Source organism: Leptopilina boulardi, unplaced genomic scaffold (genome assembly GCF_019393585.1).
Source record: "Leptopilina boulardi isolate dan_hultmark-lab unplaced genomic scaffold, ZJU_Lbou_2.1 LbouV2_122, whole genome shotgun sequence".
Taxonomy (NCBI): Eukaryota; Metazoa; Arthropoda; class Insecta; order Hymenoptera; family Figitidae; genus Leptopilina; species Leptopilina boulardi.
In genome coordinates this window covers 2,494,254-2,515,765 of record NW_026137666.1, presented here as the reverse complement: position 1 = coordinate 2,515,765, position 21,512 = coordinate 2,494,254, and the positions used below count along the sequence as shown (strand labels likewise).

The window sequence follows — 21,512 nt, the reverse complement described above, 5'->3', positions numbered from 1 at the left end:
TACGTAAGTTCTACCCCACCCAGTTAAAGTTGCAATGTATCCTTCTCCTTGTAATTCTTTAGACAGTAATTTGATGGGATGAACTTCTTCATTAAAAATTATATCTGACATTACTTTTAATAAACCAATATCGTTTTCATGTTCATGACTCTCATAATCCTCGTGTATAATTTTTAATTCTCCCTCATATGCATCACCAAAACTATCCAGATCTGTGATTCCAGTCATTACAGTTATACTACTGGAGTACCTTCTACAAAAAACAGATTAAAAAATCATTTAGTTAATTAAATAAATTATTATAAACAGCATCAAAATTTTGTATTATTGTTTAAAATACGAATAGGGAAGGATGGGGCAAGGGTAGTTAGTGGCTCATTGAAGAAGCGCGACATTTATCATAAATGTAATCTCCTTAAAACCAAAGGGAGACAGTAAAAATATGAGCCTGTAGCACCTTTTCTAAATGTTATGAGTTCATTTATATTAAACCTCAGTTATCATTAGTTGTTTGAAATTTTTATTGAGGTAAGTGTATTCTTTTTTTAAAATTCAGAAGACGTACAAAAAAAATGATCGAAACTTCCGATTCTAATACTAAATTTATATGAATTTTATTGTCTGTACCTAAGGAAATATTTGATTAATTTTAAGTTTGTAAATAAAAACAAGTAGGGATTCCTTTTCGGGGTCGCTGATTATTGATCTGATGTCAGATTTTCAAAATTCAAAATGGCGGATATAAAAAAAAATTAATAACTTTTTAAATTTTTGACCGCTATATTGGATCCGCCATTTTGAATTTTGAAACTCTGACATCAGATTAATAATCAGCGACCCCGAAAACCCCAGATATTTTTAACCATAAACGACTTAATCTAGTAAAACGGCCAGACACGGGTATTTTTTTTGTGCTAGTTTCCGAAAATGTTGGATTTTTTCTGGGTCAAAAAAAATTGAATTTTATCGGACGGTGCTTTATATATACCAATCGATTCGTTTCAATGCAAGGAATACAATTATTCTATGTATAAACTTGAATTTAAATAAACACAAATTTTTTTAACTAAAATGTGAATTTATAAATTTTTATTATCCCTAGCGGATTGTGAAAACTGAGAAGTTGACTGAGCTCGGTCAAGTTTCGGTTTGATTGGGTTTGAGGCAATATATTGTGAAAAATAATTGAAATACTAAAACATTTGTTATTGGGAAGTATAAATTAATGATTTTTTAGTTTATTTGTATAATATTATGGGGTTAGTAAGCTCTTATTATTAAATAATTAGAAACAGTAGGCTTGGACTAACTTTAACCCAAAACTGAGGCAAAATTCCTGAAATGTCCGAACAAAAAATTAAAAGTTCTCGAATTTAATCCATACTTTTCTAAAATGTTGTTATTGTTGGTGAAAGTCTAAAAATCAATTATTATTGAATTTAATAAAATAGTTTTTAAATTACAACGTTTTTAATTTTTGACTTTTGAAAAAAAAAATTTTTTTCAATGTACAATATTTATAAGTAGAATGCATAAAAGTTAACATATATATAATGATTTTTAAAGCTTTTTTGACGAGCTACACGCTGTTAATAAAATTTTTTTTTTTTAAATAACATTTGACCTTGAAATTCAAGGTCAAAATGTTAATTTACATTTATCTCAAAATCGGATTTTTTAAAATTATTTTTAACTATCTCAATGGAAAGCTTGACTAATTTCCTACAAAACATGTAATTTTCAGAGTGGGATCTTTTAAAGTTTTTGAGATATTAATTAATTAATTAATTAATGTTCATAACAAATGAAATATTTTACAAACGAATAAAGTTACCGTAATTCTGAAGTTAGTAATTGAAAGTTAACGTAATTCCGCATCCAACGAGCCCTATATGAAGTATTTTGGATAAGTAGATTGTTAATAAACAATTAGTTAACATTGCAATTGTTTATTAACAATCTACTTATCCAAAATACTTCATATAGGGCTCGTTGGATGCGGAATTAGCTTAACTTTCAACTGGTAAGTTTAGATTTACGATAACTTTATTTGTTTGTAAGATATTTCATTTTTTATTGTTATTTAACTAAAATTGAACAAAAATACTTCATATAGGGCTTTTGGATGCTTCTTGTTAGTAAAAAATAAAATATTTTACAAACAAATAAAGTTATGGTAATTCTGAACTTACCAATTGAAAGTTAAGCTAATTCCGCATCCAACGAGCCCTATATGAAGTATTTTGTATAAGTAGATTGTTAATAAACAATTGCAATGTTAACTAATTGTTTATTAACAATCTACTTATCCAAAATACTTCATATAGGGCTCGTTGGATGCGGAATTACGTTAACTTTCAATTACTAACTTCAGAATTACGGTAACTTTATTCGTTTGTAAAATATTTCATTTGTTATAAACATTAATTAATTAATTAATTAATATCTCAAAAACTTTAAAAGATCCCACTCTGAAAATTACATGTTTTGTAGGAAATTAGTCAAGCTTTCCATTGAGATAGTTAAAAATAATTTTAAAAAATCCGATTTTGAGATAAATGTAAATTAACATTTTGACCTTGAATTTCAAGGTCAAATGTTATTTAAAAAAAAAATTTTTATTAACAGCGTGTAGCTCGTCAAAAAAGCTTTAAAAATCATTATATATATGTTAACTTTTATGCATTCTACTTATAAATATTGTACATTGAAAAAAAATTTTTTTTTCAAAAGTCAAAAATTAAAAACGTTGTAATTTAAAAACTATTTTATTAAATTCAATAATAATTGATTTTTAGACTTTTACCAACAATAACAACATTTTAGAAAAGTATGGATTAAATTCGAGAACTTTTAATTTTTTGTTCGGACATTTCAGGAATTTTGCCTCAACTGCTTGTCCATCTCGGCTCTCTTCAGATATTAATTCCACATTATTTTCTGAGTAATTTGAATCTAAGATGAAAAAAATGGGTAGAAGGATTTACGAATAAAGGTGATTTTTGTGTATTTTTTACTTTTTATAATACTTTATTTACTTTGAAACAGTTAAATATTAATCAATTCGATTTCTAATTATGAATCAATTCTTTATGAAGTTGTCAAGTATTAAATTTAAAAGTGTCAGAAATAATACTCAATGTTTGTTAGTAACATTGTTTAATTTTATTACTGCTCGCTCCAAAATGTCAAAAGCTAGAAGCCATGAAGAAAATCGTTACTGTCAAATACAGTACGGATTTTCTTAATGACTTCTAGCTTTTGATATTTTTGAGCAAGCAGTAATGAATTTATGGGTAATTCTCAGCGTACATGGAAAAACTTTGTTCAAGAAATATTCCTACATTTGTTCAGGAACTGAGGATATGAGAAAAATTCTACAAAAATTACAAAAAATACAAAAATCATTCAAGAAAATACACGTATTTTTATTATGACATTGAAAGACTTGTTATTAATGCCGCGATAGGAATATCTCAGTCACTGGGCTCTAAAAGATTCTTGAACTGTTTTAGAAGACGCAGTACAGTAACCAAGCGCTAGGCAGGGATTGGTTTCGTCAAATATGTTTCCAATGTACAATACCATAAGCTGCTAATATAGCTCAGAGAATTAAGGCGGAAATTTTTGAGTCTCGAGGACGGGGGTTCGAGTACTCATTGACCCTAATAACACAAGATATCTTGGGATATATTGATAATATCCCGCAGATATCCTAGGGATGTCCTATGGATATCAAAAGGATCTCTTAAGGATATCCAAAAAATCGGCGGTTTGCATATCCTTTGGATATCCCATGGATATCTGAGGATATCCACAGGATAACTTCTGGATATCTCTATAAACTTTCATAAATGTCCTCCAGATATCCCATAGATATCGTCAGGATATCCCACAGATATCATCAGGATATCCCATAGATATCGTCAGGATATCCCACAGATATTTTCAGGATATTCTCAGTATATCTTCTGGATGTCAAGAAGATATTCTCAGGATACTGTTTTTAAAGTCATTATGAGACTACGAGTGAGAATAGTCTATAAATTAAATTTTATATAAATAAAATAAAATGCAACTTGTTTTTCGAGAAAGTTGTTTAATTTGAAAAATCATTAACTAATTTTTTTCTCATTCGTGATTCATTCCTTTATTCATATGCTTAATATTGTCAGAAAATAAATTGGCTTTAAACAATATAAATTCTTCCCCGAAAATAACGAATAACTATTAATATTAATTATACATTAAGTGCATGAGTTTATTTAAAAACTTTGAAAAATGCGTTTCAAATCTTCATTTAAAATAAATTAGAAGCTCATAAGATTTATGTTTTTATTATATTATTATTCATTATATTAGCTTAACAATTTTAACCTTTAAAAATATATGTTGAGATATTAAATATCCCGTGAATATCCTAAGAATATCCCACGGACATCCTGAGGATATCCCATTGATATCCTGCGATATAATATCCAATAGATATTTTGTGGATGTCTTAGGGATATCCTGTGGATATCCTATAGATGTCCTGATGATGTCCCACAGACCGGCAGTTTGGATATCCTTTTGTTATGAGAGACCTCACAGCACCAGATATCCTAGGATATTCCAAAAACATCCCTTGGATATCCTAGGGATACCCCAGGGATATCCTAAGGATACTTTAAGGATATCCAAAGTAGCGGCGGTTAGGATATGCTAGGGATATCCCAGGGATATCTAAGGATGTCCCTAGGACGTCCGAGGGATATCCTAATCATTTCTTCGGATATTATTAGGACGTCCTAAGGATATCCCAAGGATATCCCTGGAATAATTAGGGATGTCCTCAGGACGTCCTAAGGATATCCACTGTATGTCTATATTATCTTAAGGGTTAGAATATCCTTGATTTGTTCTAAAAATGTCCCTAAGGTATCCATAAAACGACCCTAACATACAAATTAATTAAATAAAAATGGAAAACCTATTTTTTGGATGTATTTATAATGTATTTCCAAGATATCTAAAATGATTTACCTTGACTACAAGAATTCTTTTTTCTACTTTTTCTTTAAAAAATCTCTTGAAACCAACTCAAGCGCTAACTATGAAACACTTGCTCAACTGTACATATTTTATGTTATTTGGCACAATGTAGCCCACTGCTCCATGTGGGCAAACAGCCGAGTTGTTCCTCCTGTCCCTAGTCTTCGCTGTCCCAGCTTCGCTGCACAGTGGCCAGAATCTTTAATTTACTGTTAAAAAAAGTCACTGAACAAGATCGTGCCAGAATAGTATATTGTGCATTTAGGGAGGAAAATGGTTGATTTCCACGAGTGTAGTTTGCAGTTCGAGGCGTAGCGAGTGGAAATCATTTTTCTCCCGAGTTGCACATGCTATTTTTTCTAACACACGTATACCGAAAGTACAAACGCGGTAGTGTGGATACTATTGATGATGGTATGATTGTGTCTGGTAGTAGTATAGTTACTACTTGTGGTGTACCATACGTTTGAGACTCACTATTGTTCATAGTTTGATTAATATGTAATACCTAATAACAACATCACCGGGAGGGAAAGTAACTTTCCCTCCCGCTCGTCGGAAAAGACATACTTTTCTCCTGCTACACAGGTAAGAAATGGTGTACTTTCGGTGCGTGTGTTAGAACAAAAAATTTTCATTCGTGCAGTCCCATAAAAAACGAATTTAAAGTGTCGAAAATCGCATTTTTGGCTTAAATATGTGCTCTAATTATCAACTTTAAGGCTCAGATTTGAAAGATGATTGACAATCACGGGAAACCTATTTGAATCAAAAAATCGCTATCTCAAATAGTCAAAATTTGAATCATAATGATATCTTTGGGAGATCTTAGTGATATTTCTAGAATATTTTAACGATATACCAAGTTTATCCCAAGAATATCCCCACGATATCACTAGGATATCCCTGGAATATCCTCAGAATAGCCCTAGAATATCCTCATTATATCCCCAGGATGTCCCAAAAATATCCTACCTAACGGCGGTTTGGATGTTCTGAGGATATCCTCAGGATATCCTAGGATATCCTATGGACGTTTTAAGGATATCCTACATTAGTTTAGGATATCCTCAGGATATCCTTTTGTTGTGAGGGTAAAAGTTACAAGGGTTGTAGTCATAAATATACGTGAAAACGGTTTTTTTGGCTGTAAAATCAAAATTTGGGGGTGTTAGGGAAATTTTTAATATTCCATTCTTCTAAGTTTTTTGTTACTTACAACCTCTAGTAGGTCCAATAAAAAGTTTTTCGGCTATCGCGCAGTGTAATTACAAATTTTCAAAATGAAATACAATTTAACAAACAGTTCTGCTTTTTCCAACGAATATTTTTTGGAATTTATCAATATTTATTTCATAACCACTAGAAATTACCTGTAACAAAGCATAAAGCCGTTTAATCAAGGTTTCATCAATTCCTGTTATCTTCACTGAGACTGTGTAATTTTTAAAAAAGCGTCTTGCGGTATTTCCGTCATTACGCGCTTACCATTTTTATGTTTCTAATTTATACGCTAAATGTGGACAACACTCTAAGGTTCGGATCCATACATGAAGACTTGATGATCCGTATTGAAAATTGTCGTTTCTTACAGGTCTCTTTAACATTTCGTCAATATTGTTAAATTGCTTCGATGTTGCTGAACACAAATAAACGTTGAGCAGAAGTAACAGATGCCAAAGCGTTGCACACTTTACCATCAACCATCGTTAAATGTAATTCATGTACAACCGAAATGTTTTTGCCATTTATGATGAGTTCATGTGGAATAAGTACTTTTATTTGCTCCTTAAGGAGGGATCCAACTTTAGAAGGCTTAAAAATATCGCTTTTTAAAGAATTTTTTTAAGGAGGAAAAAAATAACTTAGACCTCCGGGCTTTTTGTGATGTTTTTGTATATATTTGAAGCATTTGTAAAAAAATTTTAGACATAAAATATTAAAAAATGGAGAAATTAAAATCAATTGTTGAAGGCGTTTTCTGTCAATCCTGCCCGACAGTTTGCCACATTTTTAAAAAGTCAAATTAGAGAAAATGAGCTTTAAAATTTGTGGTTCAATAAGTATAAATTTTACGCGATTCAATATTTCTATAATTAGCAATCCCGGCTCCATGAAGTGCTTACTAATATAATAAAGTACCTTTGCAGGAGCCTTTCTGCGGGTAAGAAATTCGGAATGGACAATAAAATGGGTGGAACGATTCGAATGCAATAGCTTATAAAAAATTAATAAAAAACCAGAATAAATATTGCTAATATAAAATTTTATCGTTACTTGAAATTAAATAAGATCAAGGTATCGGATGTTCTAACTAAAAGAAAATAGGTACCAACATTCAAATATAATAATCACGATTTATTTCCGTAGAAATGATTATGTCGACAATTAATTTACATTAAACAATAAAAAATGGGTGTCTTTACATTCACATACGCACACACATAACCCATTCATACAACACTCGATCGAGATTGTTATCTAGTTTTGGTCTAGAGCTCTTTTTAGTGACTCACGCATTGCGGAATGTCGCTGTGCGAAACCGTGGCATATGAGGAATCCTCGACGACAATCAGGAATCAGGCAGAAGAAGAAGAACCATTGTCTCAGCTATTCGCACCTATTCGAGGGGCTGTTCACTCTCGAATACCCGATTTGTAATGTAGAGAATATACTAGGTATCTTCCGAATATTCATCAATTAACATAAGAAAATGTAAATTTCTTGATTCTGAATATATTGTATTTTAATTGGAGATTACCGACGATTATTGAAAAGGACGTTCGAATTTGTCGAATACTATGCGAATCCAAACGAATCTCGTCGATTCCAGTAAAATTCTAAATCATGCAGTAAGAATTGTTGCGAGTCACGAATGGTTACGGAGACATACGAGCGAATTCGGCGGCGAATTATACAATTAATCTATTTTTCTTGCAATCTTACTCTTGCAAGTAATTACTTCAAATAAAATGAAAGCACTATTTCCCTTAATTTCAAAATAGAAATTACAAAAATGACTAGCAATCCTTAAAAATCTTTAATGAATTCTCAAATATTGTTCAATTGGATTTTCAGTGAACAGCCCCTCGCACCTATTATAAGCGAACCTCCGCAGAGTCACATTATTCTGTCGATCGGGCATACCTTTCAATAGTGTGGTTTCCCGATTCCAAATATAATTACTCCTTACACACGTGATACTCACAACAATTAGGTTACTTTATTTTATAATTTATGGACACATACTTTGTGTTAGACAATTCTGTCAAATAATTGTTACTGCGACTTGTTAATAATTTGAATTGAAAATATATACTAACTAAGAAATAATTAGCATCTCTAATTATTTTGTCGATTCCCACTCAATCACACCCCACTCAATCATACCCCACTATCACACAAAATCACGCCCTACGTTGCGTACCGTCACATTTTGTTTATCAACGGCTATAAGATTGAATGGAACAATTGATGTATAAAATAGACTTGCATCAGAAGTGTATTCATTTTCAAACTTTATTTTGTACACGCTTTGACCAGATGTACCATCAAAGCCCAATTTACAAACAATTCGTAGGTTAAGAATGTCAGTTATACGTTCCACTGTGTAGTTAAGTAAGGCTGGAGTCGTACTTCGGCTTTATATTCCGAAAAAATCATTTCATCACGTAAAGCATAACATCTTGTTTTGGCTCGTGAAACTGCTTTATACGATGGGTATATTTTACAATTACGTTTATCATTGTTAGTTTTCATCCCTTTGTAAACGCTTTTTGATAAGTTGTTATCAAGAAGAAAACATAGTGCTTCGTCGTCAGTCATTCGTATTGCAGATTTGAAATCGATTGCTTCTTTATATTCAGATGCTTTATTCGAATCTGATGCAATTTCTTGTACAATTTTAGAAGCATCCAACTGGACTGAAGAACGCAAGCTCATTTTGGTGGCGAATAATAAGGCAGAGTTATCGAAATTTTTACGCATGTCTTCAGTTTTTCTTCGTTTCGACCTTTCACTTGAAGATGAAAATTCTAATGCATGACGACCTCCTTTCAATGACTCTTAATGTGTGGAATTTGTCGTTGAACAAAAAAATATTATCTCAGTAAGACATTTTTCATTATTTTAAAAAAATTTTTCACCTTTTCGTTGTGATTGATTATACTTAATCCAAAAATCAGTACACAATTTACTTAGTCTTTGCTTATCATTAAAGAATATCACAACTAAAAACATATCATTGTTACGTATAGTCATACATTTCGGTAAAAGAAAAATTAATATAAAAAACTGTTACTAAATTCACAGCACTTACAGAAACAAAATAATAATTATTATTATTAATAATTATTTCTATAAACATACCTTCAGAAGTAACCTCCATTTTGGATTTCTCAAAAATTATAATTTTTGTAAAAGTTATGCTACTTTTCCTTAGAGATACACTGATGCTTACCACAACGCGAGATATCGTTAAAAAATATTCAATGTTTGGACCAGTGCTATGACATTGGATTTAACCTTATAACGTATATGAAGTTGGTTATCAATAGCTCAAACATTTAAGTATATAACATGAAGAAAAAAAAAGGAATTTAAGAAAATTTTTTTGTGGTTTTGGCCAGGATTTTGGCATTCTAGCCCACTGTGTGCTGTGAGGGGGTCCGCAATTAGTCCGAAACAATGCGGTTTATGGTCAGGTTTTTTTCATCCGGAATTGGTCCGGTTAAGTCAGAAAACAATACTGTTTGTAAATACCTAGTGGATCCAAATATAGTTTGATCTAATCAAGTTCAGGTCATCCGGAATAAGACTTTTTGAAAGCAATGCGGTTACGTATAAAGATGCGAATCATGAATTAGTACGACCTAATCCCGAGTTAGTCAAGTTGCATGAAACTATTGAATAAGGGATTAGTCTGGTCAAGTGCGCAAATAATCCTTTTTACTATTAAATCTGGAATTGTGCCGCAATAATCCAATTTGTGGTCAAATTTAGGTCATCCGGAATAAGTCCGACTATGTCTGAAAGCAATACGGTTTAAGTGTAAGTAGTGAATCCGAAATCAGTTTGATCCAATCCGGAATTAGTCCGATTATAAGAAACTATTGAATTGGGGATTAGTCCGGTCAAGTACGGAAATAATTCGTTACTGATTTCAGATTATTTCTAAGTAACTTCGGAATATGTATTATTGCGGACTGTTTGCGGATAGATTACATACAAGCTTCACATTATTCCGGAATTATAACTTCTCCCATGTGTCAATTATATTAAATCGGATCCTTTCAAACCAACGCCGTATTCTTATACTGATTTCGTATAATTTGCAAGAAAGTTCGACATTAATTGATGATTAGTTTTTTTCGGATTTGTATTTAGATAGTTTTTTAGATAGTTTAGTTAGTTTCCCACTTATCCAGTCTAATTTCTCCGAATTTGATACGAAATTAATTCGACTTATTTACCAGGGAGAATACGTTCCTTTTCATGTATGATACAAAAAATTTAAATTATAAAGTACAGGATAAATTTGACTAAATTATCTTTAGATTCTATTTCGTTCAAATGAACAACAAGTGTGATCATGAAGAGAACAGGAGGAAAGTTTGCGCTTCATGTAGTAGAGAACTCGATTTCGGGAAAAGAAAACCTAAATCGTTCGTGACTGAAATAATTTAAATTTCGTGTATCATACATGTAAAGGGTCATATTCTTCGACAGGTGCCTGTTATGATATGCACATACTTGCCATTTGTCAGATTTCATTTCTTTATTATCAAAAGTTACACAGAGGTGTCCACAACCGAACCTCTTACCTCATATCAAAATTCAGGTACTTATTGCATATGTTAATTCCCAGTGGGCACAAAACCATGTTCGTTCCAAAAAAGTTCTTATAACCTTTTTAGAACGTTTCATATCAGCAAAAAATTTTGTAGAACCTAATTTGAACATCCATGTTCTTCAAATGTTTTAGAACATTTTTTGGCGAACATGAAACGTTCTAAAAACGTACTTAAAACGTTTTTAGAACGAACATGGTGTTTTGCCCACTGGGTTAGTAATAATTTATTGCCATAATTATTACATTTCCTATATAAATTGACTCTACCTACAAATTAACTATATGTCCAAAGGAACGTAAAAGATATATTATTAATTATTGTTACCCTCTAAGGCAATGTGCCGCTGTTAAAATCCAACGTTCATTCAAAATAGAGCCTCCACAGAAATGACGTCCATTTCGCTGCAGTGAAACTTGATATGGAAACTGACCTTCCTCTGCTTCCATTCCACCAACAATACGGGTAATATTTTGAGCTAGAAAATATCATATTGTAAATAAAAAAAATCGGATAAGTACACGAAATTAATTTATTTGAAATAAAAACACAAATTGAAAAAAAACAAGCTTTTTATGTCAAACAGTGTAAACTATAGAGGGAGAAATAATTCATTTAGAAAACATACGCTTATATCCTTTAAATTTATAATTGAAAATTGTTTTTCATTTTTTTGATAAAAAATAATTTTTGATGTTAGTCAAAATAATATTCTAAACTATTAGTAGATAATACATAATCCCTAAATAATAAAACAAGTGCCAGTTGCAACTCGCACTAATTCGAGGGTTCCATAAACCGATAATAATAACCTCTTTTTTTATATAGAAATAAATTATATATAACGTTAAGGAAGGGTATCAAATCCAATCGATCTCGCAATATTTTTCCTGTAATCTACACGTGAAAATACGTATGTGTACTAAATTGAAGTTTTTCATATATCAAAATGTGGAAGTTAAGGGGGGCAGGGTCATTTTTTGAAATTTTTTCGAAAATAAACTAATTTCTTTCCTTTCTATCTCGTAGCCATCAAATCTAATCTGTCTCACTATATTTTTCCTGTAATCTACACGAAAATACGTATGTGTACTAAATTGCAGTTTTTCATATATAATAGCAAAATGTAGAAGTTAAGGGGGGACAGGGTCATTTTTTGCAATTTTTTCGAAAAAAAACCGATTTCTTTCCTTTCTAGCTCGTAGCCATCAAATCCAATCGGAATCACTATATTTTTCCTGTAATCTACACGTGAAAAAACGTATGTGTGCTTAATTGCAGTTTTTCATATATATAAATGTAGAAGTTAAGGGGGGACACAAAGCTGTGACGGACGCAAGAGTCTTTTCATAAGGGTTCCGTCGGTACACCGAAGGTGTACGAAACCCTAAAACTATTAAAATATATGACACTCCACAAGAAAAGGGACCAAACGCGACAAACTAGAATTTTACAGAAAAGGCGTTTAAAGTTGACCGTTCTGATTGACTGAGACGCACCAGCGAAAATCAGCCCCACTACCTTACTACTACATCGTTCCTCCAGCTCACGGATATGACAAGTATACTAGTAGTAGAGGTGGTGGGGATGGTTTCCGTAGTCTGTGGTAGAACGCGATTGACATGGTCATGTTTAAAGCTTTATTACAAAAAAAGTAATTAAAAAAATACAGTTTTTGACTTTTCTATATGAAAGAGCAACTTAAATACTACCGATTCGCATATAAAACTGCATGGAAAAATTTTTGTTGTATCAGATGCGCAATCTACGGTAGAACTGTTGTACTATGAGTTGAGGGCAACTGTTAACCTGATTTGGTGCGTCAGAAGTACTATAGGGGAAATAGGTTGCACCAAACCTGGATAACTGATGTCCGTTTTTAAAGTACAAAATTTTTGAAACTAACCAGTAAAACCGGTGCACCAAAATTTTTTCAGTGTGGAAATTAATTTTTTGTCGCGTTAGGTCCCTTTTCTCGTGGAGAGTCACATATTACTTTTTATGAAAGAATTTATATAAAAGAAAGTACAGATGAAAACGTGTTTTATCGAATATTTTGAAATTACGAAAAATGTTATTGCTTTTCGTCACCATTGATCTTTTTGGGAATAAATATTCAGTATATTTCTAGTGCGATACTGCATCTTAAAACTTTATGCATAATGGAAATTGAAATAGCTCATCCAGCCAGCAATTATTATCGAGGTTTTTGCAGATTATGATATTGGAATTGAAAAAATTTATTCGCCGACGATTAAGAAAATCAAAAACTGTTATTTAAAAATCAGTCTTCAAACATTGAGGAAGAAGAAGATTAAATAATCTTAGATAGGGATGTAGAAATATTGTCTAACAGTGGTAAAAGTGAAGAAGAAACAGAATTTCCGGAAATTGTTGATAATGAATTTGATTTTTTAGAAAATAATGGAGATAGTGAAACTTATGCTACAACAATATAAACTCTCATTCGTTAAAAATTAATTTAAAATAAAATTCTTTAAAAATTTGATTCTCAAAAAATTCTTGTAATAATTCCCAGATAACATAATGTCTCCGTAATAGCGCGCCATGTTCTGTCCGTGATCCGATTGACCGAACGACGTGCCGGCTAGAGTGCAGCTCAATGTGCGTTCCATTGCTATCAAAATAGCCCGCCCGTTTGTGTGGCACACGCGTACTAGCAATATGTTTGTCACTGATGCCGACATTATACGAATATATTAAAGTAATTGAAATAAGTGGAATAATAAATTATTACATAATAAAATTAGATTTCGTTACATTTTTTTTTTATTTAACGTCAATGATATTATTAAATTTGTTGACTCTGAGACTGTAACCCTCGACCATCATAGCTCTTAACCGCGCTAGAAGCGCTTTCACAGGTGGCTGGAAAGAAAAAAATTTTTTTACGATGCCCGTTCTATTTCCAGAGGTTGAAAAAATAACCGTCTTTCAAATGATCAAAAATGCTTCTAAAATTATTTTGACAATATTTATATAATATACTGACATATTTGTTCTATAGAGCTTAAATTTACATACATAAAGGATAAAAAAATGTTATAGAAAATTACATTTTTTAACATTTGGATTTTGTAGAAATGGCGATTGCGAGTTACAAAAAATTTTTGTGTATGTCTGTATTTAAATTAAAATAAATTGCCTATTGTCAAATGTTTTTTGCATTATTTATTTATAACCTACTTTATATTGCGCTAATTCTACGTTCGCTGTTTTTACTCGAAAGTTTAATATGTTTTAAAGTGCGTTCTCTGCCTGAAATTGTAAAAATAAGGATGCCCCGTACTTATGATCACCGTCGTGATCATGACGAAAATAGAAGGAAGCTTTGTGCACCATGTGAAAGAAAAATTAGTCTTAGGAATAAAAAAATTGATTATTTCCGGATTACAGAAAATGTCGAAAAGCTTATACCATTCATCAATGTTAATTTTTCTGTCACTAATTCAAAATAACCTTTAACCATTTGTTACAATAATAAAAGGAATACAGGGATGTGTCCGGAAACAGAACTTCGGTTCCGTTCCGTACTGCCGGCACGAAACGAAAGTCATGAAGCATTTAGTTTCGTGCCTGGGCACGGAACAAAAGTCGATGGGACTTGCAAGACCAGAAACGAAAGTCGTTGGAAGTTTCCTTCCGTTTCAAGACCAGAACGATAAGAAATAAATAGATTGTTCTGTGTCAAGGATCAGAAACGGAACATTTCGCTACGAAAGTACTTCCTTTCTAAGAGCAAGCACTCGCGTTCAGACTAACAGAAATAGACAAGTTGAGTCTTTTATAAAAATGCACAGTAGGGTAGAGTGCACTTTAGACATTGCGCAGTAAGATCAATTAAAGTTTTGACATGCGCAATAGTGTCCATTGATGTTTGGAGTTGTGTAGTGGGGATAATTGCACTTAATATATGCGCAGTAGGCTCAATTAAACTTTTCACATGCGCAGTAGTGATATGTGCACTTTAGACATGCGCAGTCCTACTATTAGGACCGAATGAATTCAGTGCTTTAACACGAAACATATCTCTATCCATTTTCGTTTCTGGTCTTGGAACGGAACAAAAGTCGCATCGACTTTCCTTTCTGGTCTTAGAACGGAACGAAAGTCCCCGCAGTGCTTTAGCAGGAAACATATCTATATCCTTTTTCGTTTCTGGTCTTGGAACGAAACGAAAGTCCGTCAGTATTTTTGTTTCTGTTCTCAAGCACGGAATAGAACGAAAGTGATTTTTCCTTTTTGTTCCGTTTCCGGACACATCCCTGATTTCATTGCTTTAAAAATAATTTTGTTTATTAAATTATTTTTAATTTAATTAATTAATTACATGTTCATTCAATTTATTGCAATTAAATAAAATTCAATTATATTAAATCTTATTATAATTTAATCAGCGTTAACACAAGATTTTATTTTTCGATGACTTTTCCCTAATTTCCAAACAGAATTTTGGCTTTTTCTCTGATCTCGATATATCATTTATGTTTATATTTCTTTAAATAAATATTTATTACAATTTTACTTAAGAAATTTTAATTAACCAGAATTTTAATTTCACCTAATTACCCTTGGATTCTAATTTTTATTTTTCTATATTAATAATGATTCAAAAATATGATTAATACGATTAAAGTAAGAAAAAATTTAAAATTGTGAAATAAGTTAATATATATTTCTTTTTGTAAGATGTTTTTAACTACCAAGATAACAAAATGCCTAGCCCATGGCGCGCCATGTTCTGTCCGCGGTCATATTGATCGGACGACGTGCCGGCTAGAACGCAGCTCAATGTGCGTGCCATTGCTGTCCATATAGCCCGCCGTTCGTGTGGCACACGCGGGCTGGCAATATGTGAGTCACTGGTGCCGATAGTATAAGAATATATTAAATCGATTGTAATAAGTGGAATGTAATAAATTATTATATAATAAAATTAGAGTTCGTTATATTTTGTTTTTATTTGACGTCAATAATATTAATAAATTAAAAAAAATTAGTATTCATCACTTATTCTTTAAATTTTTCCGACGAGTTGACTCTGGGACTCGAATCTTCGACCATCATAGCTCTCAAGTTGCTTCTCCAATGGGCACGGAACGGAGTTCGTGAACGCTTGACGCGCAAGTGCTGACGTCACAAACGGAACTGTTGCCAAATGTTAGTCAGTACAACATGTTTAAGTTTTGTAAAGTACAGTAATGATATTTTTTATGTATTAATATAATATTGAAATAGGAGACTGTAAGTTACGTAAAATAAATAACAAATTTCTGAATAAAATAATATTTACCATTAATAATACAAAAAACATATTTTTATAAATATAAATTATACATTTTTCCATTTACTGAGATTCAAAACTGAGAAAAAGATTTGAATAATTTATTGGCATGAATTTTATACGGTTAATCAATTTTATACGATTAATTTTAATTAGGATAAGAATGTGTTGATGGGTTGTAAGGTTTTTTATAAATTATTTTTATTGAAATGCTTAAAATAGAGACAGATGAAGTTTTGGAATTATTAATGCTGAATTATAGAATTATTTATAAATTAAGTTTTTATGAAATATTTTTTCTATTTCATAGCTACATTTTCTTTGTTTTTATGAGGAAATCTGCCCCATGCTTCTTTCAATATTGATAAGTAATCAATTGTTCTGCAGTCAAGTGGTATTTCATGTATTTTTCCAATTGAAAAATCCTGGTCAACTGAAATCAAATAGGGTAACGGCACCAGTGAAGGAACTGACACCAGTGAAAGAACAAATTTTATGTTTTGCATTCTAATTAGTGTAATAAGCAATTTGGTATTATAAATTATATATATTTATGTTCCTTATTTAATTTACGTCTTTAGTATCTAAGATACCTGGAGAGTTAACACGTAAATTTTATAAAAAATAATTTTTAAAAATGTTGTGTTGCAAAAATTTATCTTCAACAATAAGAACTCTTCTCTGACACGTTATTTCTTTTTTCACATTTAACTAATTTAAACTGCCTTAAATCGTCGGTCTTCTTTAAGCTAAATTTATCTTGTGTATTAGAAATACTTCTTTTCATTTAAAAGCTAATAAAATATTAATTTGCCATAAGAAAAGCAAATTCCGTCATTGGGTTTTTTTTTTATTTACTAGTGAAAGAACAGAAATGTTTTTTCACTGGTTCCAATGCAATCCAATGAAGGAACACCTTCAACGAATAGTCTGAAGTCATAAACAAAAAAATGACAAAATCAAATAGGTTAACACTGTTAGGTTACAATAATATTATTCTTGTATGATTAATTGTATGTTATAAATGCATTTTCAATGAAAAATAAGATTCTGCAAACTTAGTTAAAAAATATTCATAATTATCATTAATTTACCTTTATTTTAGTATATTACAAACATTTTATTACTTTATCTTTGTTTTAATATATTTTTTAAATATATTTTAAATATATATTTTACATCGTTCTTTCACTGGATGCAGAAAATTCTTTCATTAGACAATTTGTTCTTTCACTGGTGAAATAGGTATGTTTTACTTATTAATTAAAATTTTAATTAACATCTTATATTTATGAAAATTAAATATGACCTTCGCATTCTACACTTAATTAGCTATCGAAAAAAATTGGTAAAAAAATTTTCAATAACTGCATTCAAAAATAATAAATGATAAAAGTATGTATTTCCTTAAATGTTCTTTCACTGGTGCCGTTACCCTAGTAAGAATAAAAAATTACAATTAGGAAATATCAAATAAGAAAATCGTTTTCTCGATTAACATTAATATTTCTCGAATGACATTATTACTTTAATTTAAGTCCATAACAGCATTGTCAGAATCATCGCTGCTTATATATTCAGTTTCATCTGCATTTATAGTTTCTTGGGTTGGATATTTGATATTGCTCCTTGTTCTGTTCGAAACAAAAAAAAATGTTTATAATTATTGTAATAATAATTTCCTACAAGTAAAAAATACAATAGAAGTATCCTTCTCTTTAGTGTTTCTATTATTTATTATAAAAAATTGTTTAATATTACCTTCTGCGGTCAACATATTTTTTCAAAAAATCCATTAACGAATTGTAAGGCCAATCGCTTGTAATTGTCGATGCAGCTGAACCTGATGATTTGTAAGTTACAACTTTTTTGTGCTCTTGAACATACTTTTTTTAAAATTTTTCCAAGTGTTTATGATGTCTTTTTCTAAAAAATAAAACTGTAATATATTTTATTATTTATAGTCACTGATATATTATCTTTATAATATAATGTATTGGTTTCTTTATTTACAATTTGAAATATTTCTCCTCTTCATGTTATTGTATTGTAAAGGTTATGTTTTTTTAAATTATGTTTGCTTTCTAAAAACATTTTTTGATCATTAATTTCATTCATGAAAGTAGTAACAAAATACGCACTCTCCATAGGGTATCCAGTTATGTTTTCAAATTCTTTAGTAATTCTTATCCACGCATTCTTTTTTCTTAAATTATCTACAAAACGATCAGAACTGTTTTCATAAATACACGAATTTTCTTGTACCAATTGTACAATTTAATTTATATCAAATTCCATTATTTATAGATATATAACTACAGCAAAATAGAATATTACTGACAGTTATTATATCTCCAATCACGGTTTCACTAATAAAAATATAGAATGATAGCGTTATTGAATTAGTATTATGTTACATTTACACCTTTGCACTGTAAACTGAAATTTGTCACAAATTGTCTGCATCTCTCAATCTAATTGACGCTTGTGCAGACAATCATGTTGTGGCCAACCCTTTATCCTTAATTTCTATAATAATTTTAAATGTTTTCTATCATTAAATTTTAATGAACTAAAAAGTAAAACGTAAGTATTTTGATAGCTTTAAAAGTTTCTCATTATCTAATATTAATCTTTCTATTTAAAACAAATATCTATTGAAAATGGATAAATACCTTTAAAGTATATGATAATTGTGCTACACCTGGTGTCACACTTTGTAAGCCATTAATCTTGTTACTGTGTCACTTATTATATGCCTTGTTTAGTATTTTGTGGTTTGCGTTTTTAAAGTTATTATTTTTGTTGTTGGAAAGAAAAATGGATGTGGATAATGACGAGATAGCTGAAATGCAATTTTGTATAACTGTTATTAAATCTGCGGAATGGGTATACAATCCAAAAAAAAGTTACTGACATCGATGAAAGGACAAAACTGTGGAATGAAATACGTTTAACATTACAAATGAATAAAATTGACATTGGTACGTATATTGTTATTGTTAAAAAAAATATAAATAATTATTTACAAAATTAATAACATTATTATTCACTGATAAATGAAAAATTTATTATTTGTTTTTTCAAACAGAGACCCTTGCCAAAGTGAAACTAAATGAAAGATTTTTATTTTTTAGATAACCTAACAAAGGTTTTTAACAAAAATGAAAGTATTATTAGAAATTTTTAAAATTGTTGTCTTCATTTTTTATTTTAATTTTATTTTCATTAAAAAATAATGTTGTGTTTGAGGTTATGTCACAGGGTTCAGGACTAATGAATAGAATGTCTTTTTAGTTTTTTTATGAATCCGACACAAAGCTTTAATTATACCTGTTACTTTTATGTGCGAATATATTTATTTTCAAAAGTAATTGATTTATTTTTTGTTTATCTATAGATCCGCAGCAGAAATGGCAACAATTGAGAGATGCATTTGTTAAAAACACAAAAATAACCAATTAAAGTGGACTTATTATAAAGATACCGAATTCGTAATTCCATTTATTAAGCACAAAAAGTAATTTAAATACCTATATTATGCAATCATATACAGGAATTATGTAAAAGTACGTATTGAAAATGAATTTTCCGACATTTTTATTACATCTTCTGGAGTTCCTCAGGGTTTAAAGCTGGGACCAGTCCTCTTTATATTATTTATAAATGACATTAATGTAGTCTTTAAATTTTCTAAATTTCTTTTATTTGCTGATGACTTAAAAATATTTAAGGTAATATCCTGTACTCAGGACCAGGAGAATATACCAGGAGAATATACAGTAAATAAAGCCACCAGAGTTTTGGGCTTCATCTCCAGAAATTCAAGGCGCTTCAAAAATATTGATGCTTTGAAATGTTTGTACTTCTCTTTGGTTAGACCGATACTTGAATTTGCATCAATACTATGGCGGCCTTACCAAGATGAATTTATTGTTTTAATAGAGCGAGTTCAAAACAGATTATTGCGTTTTGCTGCCAGACAAACTGGTTTGCCGTTAGATTATAATAATCATGATTATAGTGAAATTAGACGTAAACATAAAATACCACTAATGTCTGAAAGATTTTTGTTTTCTGATCTTCTTTTTTTATTTAAAATCATCAATGGTCGAATTAACTGCTCAGACCTGTTGTTTTTATTTGATTTCTACGTTCCGCAAAGATCGCCTAGAAACCCACCATTATTTAAATTACCTTTCATTAAAGAAAATTACACTATAAATTTAGTGATCAACGACTGAGCAGTGAGACAAATCAGTTTAACAACAGCATTGATTTTTTCTGTAATTCACTCACAACTTTCATTAAAAATTTGCGTATCTTAATTTTCAATGATTATAATAACAATGCAGCCAATTAATATACAATAAACATAATGTATCTTTATAGTACCCTGTACAAATGGGCTTTGCCTTTTTATATTTGAGGTCGTGCACATAATACGTCACGCAATTTTTACCCTTTTTTGACCCCCCCCCCATCCCCATGTCACACTTGGTTCCATACATTAGAGCCATTTTTTCTATTTTGTCAAAATTCTCGAGACCCCTCCTTCCTCTGTTCGCGTGACGTATTATGTGCACGACTTGTTTGTACAAATATAAAAAAAATTTTATTACGAACAAAAATTTTTTTAATTTAATAAAATACCTTTTTATATTTGAGGTGGTGCACATAATACGTCACGCAATTTTTACCCTTTTTTGACCCCCCCCATCCCCATGTCACACTTGGTTCCATACATTAGAGCCATTTTTTCTATGGATCGTCAAAATTATCTAGACCCCCTCTCCCTCTGTTCGCGTGACGTATTATGTGCATGACCCGTTTGTACAAATATAAAAAAAAATTTTTATTACGAACAAAAATTTTTTTAATGAAATATTTTTTTTGTCACAATTAATCTTTCTCTGAATTTAAAATTTGAAAACAAATGTAAATCATTTATTTAATAAAACAAAAATTTGTGGTGGTGTAAGTTGTTCTTGAACCACATTATATTAAGGATTTTTTTCAGGAAAAAAATTTTTTTAGGGAAAGAAAGTTTTTTCTTATGTCAAAATTAGGGTAAGTGTACCAATTACGGCGCGTTCATAAAAAATAACTATTATTACTATTATATTTAATATAACTGTTGCCAAATGATTAAAAAAATTATTTCAATCTTTTTTTGATTCAATTACTCATAAAGATGCACATTTAAACAATTATTAATTTAATTATTTGAGATCAAATTTTTTTCCCCGCCGTAATTGAAACATTTTTAAGATTTCCATTAGCTCCAATTTTGGCGGGCAAAGTATCTTGAAAATACACGTAAT

General features: G+C 30.5%; 1 protein-coding gene and 1 long non-coding RNA gene across 6 annotated transcripts in view; both read right to left on the bottom strand.

Annotated features, from left to right (window-relative positions):
- LOC127287088 (chymotrypsin-2-like) overlaps positions 1-21,512 on the bottom strand; it is a 164,747-nt gene that overhangs the window by 83,187 nt on the left and 60,048 nt on the right. For 2 of the 5 annotated variants that reach the window (XM_051313836.1, XM_051313827.1), the window contains exons 2-3: positions 11,211-11,361; positions 4-253 (exon numbers count right to left, since the gene is read on the bottom strand). In XM_051313836.1, coding sequence (XP_051169793.1) covers positions 4-253; positions 11,211-11,361 — 401 coding nt within the window. Of the gene's footprint in view, positions 1-3; positions 254-11,210; positions 11,362-11,695; positions 11,846-12,382; positions 12,492-18,863; positions 19,024-21,512 lie in introns of those variants that run through there. The other 3 variants (XM_051313844.1, XM_051313853.1, XM_051313862.1) reach the window with 3 other exon arrangements.
- Positions 17,416-18,738, bottom strand: LOC127287150 (uncharacterized). Its single transcript, XR_007843846.1, has 3 exons — positions 18,202-18,738; positions 17,950-18,127; positions 17,416-17,822 (listed from the first exon to the last, which is right to left on the bottom strand). It is a non-coding gene; the product is annotated as an uncharacterized LOC127287150 (long non-coding RNA).